General features: G+C 36.8%; 1 protein-coding gene across 1 annotated transcript; it reads right to left on the bottom strand.

The window, feature by feature from the left end:
* Positions 1–494: 494 nt before the first annotated feature.
* On the bottom strand, positions 495–5,999 carry LOC117912478 (vesicle-associated membrane protein 711). Its single transcript, XM_034827068.1, has 4 exons — positions 5,483–5,999; positions 2,510–2,700; positions 1,830–1,993; positions 495–1,066 (listed from the first exon to the last, which is right to left on the bottom strand). Exons 1-4 carry the CDS (start codon positions 5,697–5,699, stop codon positions 976–978), a joined length of 663 nt encoding a protein of 220 aa, XP_034682959.1. The 5' UTR covers positions 5,700–5,999; the 3' UTR covers positions 495–975.
* Between the last annotated feature and the right edge of the window lie 4,086 nt (positions 6,000–10,085).

Genomic DNA, 10,085 nt, shown 5'->3' with positions numbered 1-10,085 from the left:
CTTTTCCTTTACCTGGGATAGATTTTGCAATCTGATAATCGCAATACCCGGATGCGTTTAACGCGCTCCTTTTTCAATTGACATGATAAGGGATGAAATTTTTTGGTGATATAATAAAAAATCAAATATATGTGACTAATTCCCTTCCCCTTCTTCTTGGAATTATAAAAGAGGTGTAAGAGAAGCGACAAAACTCAGGTTTAAAGTAGAATTAAATTTAAAATAGAGAGAAAAAAAACGTAAATGTAAATGTTGGTGTTGTGCAAGGGTATCATACAAGATATTTATATAACGATTGTTCCAGAAGAATGAAACAAAAGATACAGGAGACTAAGACAGTTACGTCTACCCAATGCTAGATGTAGATGTAGAGGCACATAATAGATAGACACGAATATCATGAGCTGTCCCATAATAAAAACCAGTTATTGCTGATACCTTCACTTCTCCTTTTATAATCAGAGCTTGGTTCGTTTGGCATGCAAACAGTAGCATAGTGCAATTTAAAATGTTTATTTATCACTTGAAGGGATATGCCAGTAAGAATTTAGTACATCTTAAGTAGATACTACTAGTGGAAGACATTGAATAAAAACATTTTCAACCCTGGCGCAGCAGTCCTCGTCTTCCAAACAACAGGAATAGTGGTTTACTTGGTCCATCCAAAATCCCAATGGAAGAATCTGGTTATACAGAATATTTGTAGTAAAAATTAGTCCATAAATATTAATTATCAACTCAATGGCTTCAAGAAACATACAAGCCACAAACCCTGTTCAAGTTTTCCATGAATGAGGGACAAAGACATGCACGAAGACAAGTAGGATGATGAGTCTTTTAAATTACACAAACAAGGGAACTTGCAGCAGAGGAAACTGAAAGAGAAGAATCCACAGAACCGAAAAATAAAAGGAGAGAAATAAATAAAATAAAAGAAAACAAGAAACTCAAGCAAAGCTCACTCCACAACCACCCTCACTTAACGCAAGAAGGAAGTGCAAGCCCATGGCAAGCAAAAGCCAGTATAACATATACAATAACGAGGAGGAGGATTATCAGTGCAACCCTGCAAGATAGAAAGCATTTTATCAGTGCACGACAAAACACAATATTCAACATCCTATCAAGAAAATATGGGAGTTTCCATCTTATCATAGTAAGGTTATGCTAAATTACATTCATAACAACTGCTTAAAATTAAGGCTTTGAAATTCATTTGGCAGTTAGTTTGGACCTTATATAAACATATTTAAGTTACAAAATCTGCATTTGCTATAAAAGAGAACTAAAAATAATCTAGATCTCACCAACAACCAGGAAAAATCTTACATAATTTCAAAGCATACCATGATATACCATCTTTCTCATAGACTAATAGACTATATGTTCAAATCCTAATCATAAGAAGACCATTGTACAACAACTTTTACTTTTGATGGGAAAAATTATTGCCCCAGTACTCATACTGATACATAATTGTACTATACCTCAGAGAGCTTGAAAACCCAACAACTATCTCAGACTCTTGGATCACATGAAATCCTCTGGTGATACCACAGCTCATTGGTAATGGGATGATTAATTACTTCTACAAGTGATCATTAAATTCGCTTGATAGGCAAGAAACAGGTAAATCATCCTGGTATTTAGTTTTAGGCTAAACTTTCATGAGAGTTACTTTAAATGAGTCATCTAAAAGAAGGTTTCTACCCCATTTTGCAACCAGTAATTTTGCTCCTAAATGTGGCCACAAAAAAGAATGATACTCAGAATCTTGTCCTAGTGCAAGTGTTAACATATATGACGAGATAGTAGTATAGAGCACATACGTGAGTTTGACATTTCTCCACCACACAGTGCTTCTAAAACGACGGGCTTGTTTTCTGAATCGAAATGTATTTCCTTGCATATTAGCAGTTTTATCAACCAGCAACTCCAAGCGATCACCTCTGTCTAAAACTTTATCAATATTCTCTATCATGACATTGCGTACCTGTCAAATCAAAAGACCAAGTAGAATGTCTTCAACTGCCTTTATACACTACAACATATTTGAATGAACATAACATATTTGAATGAAATATGCTACAACTTTTTTAGAAGGTAAAAAATAATGTCATTAACTGCCTTCATACACTACAATATATTTGAATGAACTGAACATAGTCTAAAGAAAATGAACCTTGACATGCTACAACTTTTTTAAAAGGTCAAAAATGAATCAAGAGCACATCTTTATATTTATGGAGAAGCCTAATCCAACATACTCATTATCCAAGCAGCACAAAGAGATACACACACACACACACACACAAATACTATCCTGGATAAATCATGCATTGCAATTAACCAAGGTGAAAATTGAAGCACTCATAAGTCTGGACCCTTAGGCCAGCACATGAAGCCCAAAGGAATGTCAATTCTTCCCAAAAAGCAATAAGACACAAAAAGAGAAACTAATGAGCACAAGAATAGTAAAACTAAGTTCATATAAGCATTAAAAACTCACCTGACCCATTTCACCTTTTAACCGGTTTATCCTATCTGCATTTGGATCATTTGAGTAATATTCCATTTGCTGGCTCAGAACCCTTGAAAAATCATCATTCATTGCATAAGCCTGAGCTGAATGAACTGCACGACCATAAGTTCTCACAAATCTCTGATGAATGTCTTCAAGAAATGCAAAAGGAATTCTCCCTGCACGATAAAATATCAAAGCTTAGTATGGTAAATAAGTCATTTCATTATTTGGGAGTAGCAGCTGGACCAAGAAATGCTCTAAAACCAGAGTCACACTGGTTGTATTTGGCAAACAAGATACGGAACCAGATAAGATATGAATAATTATATCTGTTGCTTGGTAGCATTGTTTGGGCAGATATATGTGTCAGTAAATATTCACTCAAACTATTTATCCCCCATGGTGGGATAAAACTATTCCATTTGATAGGTGGTATATCATATCTAAGTATATAAGATTGATGCAGACTCTTGTCTCCATTCACAAATGAAAAGTTTTTTACTATCTCTCACCATTGCAAAAGCTAGATTGTCTTTGCTGGCTATTGCTAGCCACCGGATAACATCCTTCACCACTGTTTAAATAGCCAGCTTCTTTATAATAATCATTTCCAAATTATGTGTAAAATAAAAAAATAAAATAATAATAAAAAATTCTAAAGTAGTATTGAGCATGTACTTGTACTTTTGTTCTCTCAGATGTTTTCTTGCAGCCAAACTTGGCTGGGACATCCTATTTGGTTCAGGATACAGTTCCATCAGCAGACCAAACAAATGGATAGGATATATCAAGTTTGGGACACAATTCTATCCATGAACCAAAAAAGAGAATTGGATATCCAATTCCCATCCTGGGGAGCTATAATGTATTGGAACATGCATATCTGACCCAATAAAATACACACTTGTACCCTAAATGTATATAGAAATACATACTCTAACTCTAGATCTTTTTATAGGCAATCAACCAACCATATGTTCCGAAAAAATTAAAATAAAATAAAAAGGACCTGGAAAAAAGATTGAAGTCTGCAGCTTCTTATTCACTGATACAAGAATACTTTGAGTAAGCATTAGAAGTGCATTCAAAATGGCTTCCACATATATGCTACTCCTAAATTTCCTTTTAGGTTGAAGCATAGGATTGAACCCATGTCATCTGCTCCAAATTGATCACTAGTTCTGTCATTTGGCTAGTACATTTAAGAATGATAAACTTAACACAGACTACAAAAAAAGTTTTGGAATCCAGACAATTTAATACAGGCACCCTCCTGACGCAACACAACCATAGTCCATTTTAATACAGGCTATAACAAGATTTTTGGTAGGCAATGGGAGAAGACTCAAATTTTGGCAAGAGTTTGGTGCAGGGATGCTCCTTTAAAGGATTTCTTCCCCTCTCTTTTCTCCTTTGCAGCTAATAAGGAGGCATGGGTGGTGAATGCTCAAGAGGTTGCAAGAGGGTAGGTTGTGTGGAACCCGGGCTTCATAAGACAATTTCAAGATTGGGAATTGGATGGCTTTGAGGAGTTACTTAGGAGGCTTCAAGTGTTTAGGAAGGGCACCAAGGACAAAGATGAGTTGATTTGGAAAGCTAGCAAGAGTGAGAAGTTCCTGGTCAGATCTTTCTTTTCTACCTTAGAGTCTGATAGAGGAGTGTATTTTCACTTGAATGTAGTGTGGAACTCTCGGGAGCCTTTAAATGTAGCCTTTTTTGCTTAGGAGGCTGCATGGGAAAAAGATCCTGACCTTAGATTAGCTTAGGCAAAGAAGATGTTTGTTGGCTAATCATTATTGTTTATGCAAGAGTTCAGAAGAAGCTGCTAACCACATGGTCATCCATTGTGGAATGGTTTGGCATTTTTTGTTTTCTCTCTTCAGCATCTCTTGGGTCCTTTCTTCTTCTATGAATTATATGCTAAAAGGATGTTGCGAGGGTTTCATGAGCAAAAATAGAAGGAAGATTTGGAGGACAACTCCTCTTTGCCTGTTATGGATGATTTGGGAGGATCAAAACCAAAGATCCTTTGATGGAATTCAAATCAAGCACTAAAGGACTCCCTTATTTGTTCCCTATTCCAATTGACTCACCAACATATTCAAAATAACCCTATATTCTTGTTAGAATTTATAGATTGGTTGAGTGCTAGATAGTGAGATAGTGTTTGATTTTGTGCGTGTATGAGGTGGCTTACTTTTTTTTTTTTTGGCATCTTTTCTATACCTCCCCTATGCTTGGGGTGCCCTAGTGGGCGAGTGAGTGATTGTATGCATGTATGAGGTGGCTTCCTTTTTTTCTTTCTTTTTTTGTTTTGTTGTTTTGGCATTTTTCTATGCCTACCCTATACTTAGGGTCCCTGCTTTTTACATGTTCTTCTGCCAATGGAAAATGAAAAAAGAAAAAATTCCAACCTTCTGAAATTAATCCCAATCCGATCCTAGTAAATGCAGTGAATGACAATATGCTCCTAGATGTCATATATTTGCAAACAAAACTATGGCCATAAAAATTTGAAAATAATACCAAGAATGAAAATTATCAAACTCGATCCTAGCTTAAGCAAGGGTTGAATGTAAAAACCCCATCTCGTACCTGGCCAGTTCTCAATAAAGATAATCCTTATCCTGCCTCAAAATCGATGGGGCGAGGCAATTGATCTTCTCACACGAATAATCCAAAACTAGCCTCAGTGAAGTTTAAATCAAAGTTTGATTTTGAAAATTCCTATTATCCCCATCAGTCTGATCACTGATGTCTTCACGACCAAATTCCAAAAAACGTTCAGAGTGTTTATTGACCAATAAATCAGGGAAAGAAAAAAAATCCAACAAAAATTCAAAATATTCCTGAAAAAATTAGGGTTTGATCCACAACATATAAAGTAAATTCAAATTCAAAAACTTAAAACACAAAACAAATCCACAAATCAAAAGAGAAGACGAAGAAAAATCTTACTTCCGGCGGTGTCGTCGGCCATGCAGAGAACGGTGAGGCCATCGGTGCGCTTCACATGAAAAATATAGCGATCTTGAGAGTAAGAAACATTGCTATCGTTGTCCCCCGGAATTTTCTCGAGAATTTGCCTCGCGATCGCGCTCGCATTCGTCGACGTTCCGCTGAACTCCGCCAACACCAGGGATCCCCTCGCCACCAACGCATACAGAATCGTCATCTGTCTCTCTCCGATTGAGGACGGATCGAACTAGATCCACTGTAATTTCTTCTTCCTCGCTCTGGACTCTCCCTATACTCGCCCTCAAATTGAGAATCTCTTCACATTTGATTGAGATTAAGAGACTTTTGGAATTTGAAAAGGTAATGGAGATCTGTTGGAATCGGTTTTGGCGGAATTAGATTTCTGATGGAATTGATGATGGGAAAAGGCTGTGGGGTCAAGGAGCCAAGCAGTGGAACTTTCCTCCTTTTTTTTCCCTTTGTATCCCGCGTTTGGACTTTCGTTTCCTGGGAATCGGTTGGCTTGGGCCTTGGAGAATAGTAATCCCTCTAGAGAATACCTTAATTCTGGTGAAACAAACTTTTTACAACCAATTTGTTACTAGTTTTGGAGAGTAACAATGATGGATCGTATTAATTACAAATCCAAATTGCTAACCCAAACAATTCTTGGTTTGTTCCACGTGGCAAGTGAACAAATATATATGTATATATAATTATTTAAAAAAAATAAAAGAAAAATAAGGCGGTTGATTCCTCTGTCTTTTGCCTCAAGACATCGCCACTACTAACCCCTTCCTCTTTGACCCAAAACCCTAGCGTGGTGACTTCCCCATCAATTATCCCATTATTCATAAGAAGACAAGTACTCTCGTTTTTCTACGTGTTTTCTAGCTAAATAAAACTAATAGCAAAGTGTGGACCCCGCATTTCGGCTCAATGCGTTTCCCACTCGATGGTGAGCTCGATTTTTATTTGAAAAATTGATTTTTATTGATTAAGAAAACTGACTTGGAGTCGCCACTTATTTTTGTTTTATTTTTAAAGGGTAAACAAAATAAGAAAGAAAAACCCTAAGTGTGACTCCTTATTTTGGAAAAGGCGGCCTGTGAAAAACCGGATCGGGTTCGGGGGTCAGGTTACTTATCGGGAAGGTACGGTAAAGACCGTAGCACCCCTCTAAGTCCCTAAAGTCGGGTCTCTACTAATAAAATGAAGCAATCATGGCAATTGATGAGGGAAACAATGAATACTCAGAGTGATCATGCACATGTGAGAATCTAAACATGCATATAGAAAATGACCCGAGCGGATGTGGATGCGTACCTGTGCAGTGATCCATAAAGCGCTATCAAGAAGTGAGGTTAGTGCACAATTAAGGAATAATTTCGAGCATGTCATAGAGTAGAATAAAATCAATCATGCATGACAATTAAATCAAACAAGCAATCAATCAATCATAAGGAAATCACATATGTTGGGCCCCCCACCAAAGCCCGTTTATTTTGCATGAATTAATATCACTGATCCTATTATTCCAGAATTATGAAAAGTTCATTCATGCTTGTTAAAGTCAAGAGAAGCAGAAGATTGTTTGAAAGCCAGAGCGGAATTAAAGCTATTCGAGAGAAAACTGGATTTTTGAGATTTATTTGAAAATTGGAGTCTCGAAAATTATTTGAAGATTGGAGTCTTGAAAAATTAAATTTAAGAATTGAAATTTTGGATATTAAATTTGAAAGAAATTAGAATTTTGAAAATCGGAAATTAAGTTCGGAAATTGGGATTTTGAATAATTGTTTAAAATGGAATTTCAAAATAAATAACTAAAATAATAATAATTAAATAGATTAATGTGAATTTTGGAATTTTGGAATTAGGAATTAAATCGGGAGTCGGAAATTTTAATGAATTGTTTAAAATGAAATTTTAGAATAAATAAATAAAATATTAATAATTAAATAGATTAATGTGAATATTGGAATTAGAAATTAAATTTGAAAGTCGGAAATTTTAATGAATTGTTTTAGATGAAATTTTAGAATAAATAAAAAAAATATTAATACTAACGAAAATAATAAGGATTAAATAAATAAATGTGGAAATTGGAATTCCGGAAATTAGAAATCGAGATTTTGAATAATTACTTGATGATAGAATTTTAAATAAATAAATAAATAAATAAATAATAACAATAACAAGAATAATGATTGAATAAATAAATATGGAATTAGGAAATTGAGTTTGGAAATCGGGGTTTTGAGGAATTGTTTGATGATAGAATTTTAAATAAATAAATAAAATAATGACGATTTGAATAAATTGATGTGAGAATTTAAAGTTTCGAAAATTGGAATTTAAATTTAGAAATTAGAATTTTGAAAGATTATTTTAAAGATTGAATTTTTAAAAATGAACAAATGAATAAATATCGATGATTAAATAAATTGATGTGAGAATTAAAATTTCGGAATTTGGAATTTTAAATTTAGAAATCGGAATTTTGAAAGATTATTTTAATATTGAATTTTAAAAATGAACAAATGAATAAATAACGATGATTAAATAAATTGGTGTGAGAATTAAAATTTCAGAATTTGGAATTAAAATTTATTGAGGAATTGATGTTTTTAGGGAGATAAGTCATGCAAATTGAAAACAAAAGGGATAATTTGAGGTGGGTATGGGCTTGGAATGGGCATGGACTAACTTAAGGTGGGTGGACAAATCAACTTGAAGTGAGCATGGGCTTGGAATGGACATGGGCCAACTTAAAATGAGAGAACAAAACAACTTGAAGTGAGCATGGGCTTGGAATGGACATGGGCCAACTTAAAATGAGAGAACCAAACAAAGGGCCTTTCATCAATGCATACGGGCCTGGGCTCTAACTTAAGCCCACGTCTCCAACTAGGCCGACTTAAGATGGGAGAACAAAACAAGGGGCCTTTAGGAATGGGCCTAAGGGGAAGAAGGCCTTCAAAGGACGTCCATGGGCCTTGGGCTTGTGTAAATGAATGTGATGCTATATGGGAGCCCAACTTATTCCTTGTATGGTTGTCTCAACGATTCCTTATTGCATTATTTGTCCTTCCCGGCTAGAGTTTTGTTGACTCCGCCCATTTGTTTCCATGCGCCTTATGAACATGAATCAATCCCAACCCTTCTTCTTGAGTCTTGCGGGGGGTTATTGATGGAATGGATGATAGAGGGTGGTGAGATGAGAGGATTCAATGGTGGATTTAGAGAGAGTATGGGTTGCTATTGGTGGGGATGAGCAATGAAGGATAGTGGTAGTGAGAGAAATGAGTGAGTGGGTGATGGCTATGCATGGGATTGGTGGCATGGTGGTGGTGTAGAGAGAGAAAACAGTGCATGAAGGGTATGTGGTGTAGAGAGAGAAAAGGTGGTGAAGTGGAAAATGGGTAAGTGAGGAATGGCTATACATATTGGGTAGGACATATAAGCGTGGAGAGATGGAATGAGATGGATATGAGTAGTTTTGGGTGAGCATGAAGGGTATAGACACGGGGTATGGTGGAAAGGTGATGAGATGAGGTGATGAATGAACATGCATGGGGATATACGTATGAAGAAGATGTGCATGGGGTGAGTATGTTTGATAGACTTGAAGAGAAAGATGGGTATGAAGAACATATGGTATAGAGAGATGAATGAGAGGGGTGGGTAGTGAAAAACGGGTATGTGGTGTAGAGAGAGAAAAGGTGGTGGCATGAAGTGGGTATGCATGGGATGAATGAAGTATGGAGAGTAGCCATAGCTGCATGCATGAGTAGGGTGGAGGGGAAATGAATGGTAGAGGTATGATGAGGTGATGGACGGGGACATTGGTATAATGTGGGTATGGAGGAACATGAAGGATGGGTATTGAAGGATATGGGTGATTTTGGGGTATGGTGAGCATGAACAATGAGGATATGAGCATGGGGATGATGAAAGGTAATAAACATGGGTGCATGAAAGGTGAGGCTGTGGTGTAGAGAGAGAAACCATGCGAGTGAGAAACGGGAATGGGATGTCATGCATGGGGGGTAAGGTATGGGTGTAAGAAGGTGGGTGTGATGAATGGTGCATGGGGGACTAAGGTCTTGGGGAGTGGCATAAGCATGCATGGACATGCATGGCCATGCAAACGTGGCGGGAATGAACGTGAAAGGCATGAGGGCCGTGCTTCAATGGGTATGGGTATCCGGAGAACTATGAGCTTGGCGTGACGTCTCAAGCATGGAATTATTCCACATGGAGCTTAGGCATGGCAGAAAATGGACTTCAATGGAGGGCTTGGAGGTGGGTTTGGGGAGGTCTTTGCATGCACGGGATTTAAAGATGGAAGAGAATGAACATGGTGATATAATGAAAGGAAGGAAATGGGTTTGTATGCGGGAAAAGGATGCAAAGGATGGATTAGTGACATGAAGAGAGAGAAAAGGGGGGTGGGATAATGAGCATGGTGGTGAAGAGAGAGAAAGATATGGACGGGTATGTGTGGTTTGTGATTTGCATGGAGTTAGTGGCATGGTGATGCATGACACTGACTTAAGGATCGTGAAGAAGCCAATAACCAATCTGATGCTCTAAAATA

The sequence above is a fragment of the Vitis riparia genome, chromosome 4 (genome assembly GCF_004353265.1).
Source record: "Vitis riparia cultivar Riparia Gloire de Montpellier isolate 1030 chromosome 4, EGFV_Vit.rip_1.0, whole genome shotgun sequence".
Classification (NCBI taxonomy): Eukaryota; Viridiplantae; Streptophyta; class Magnoliopsida; order Vitales; family Vitaceae; genus Vitis; species Vitis riparia.
Note: the sequence above shows the minus strand (reverse complement) of the source record. Positions and strands in the feature narration are given on the sequence as shown.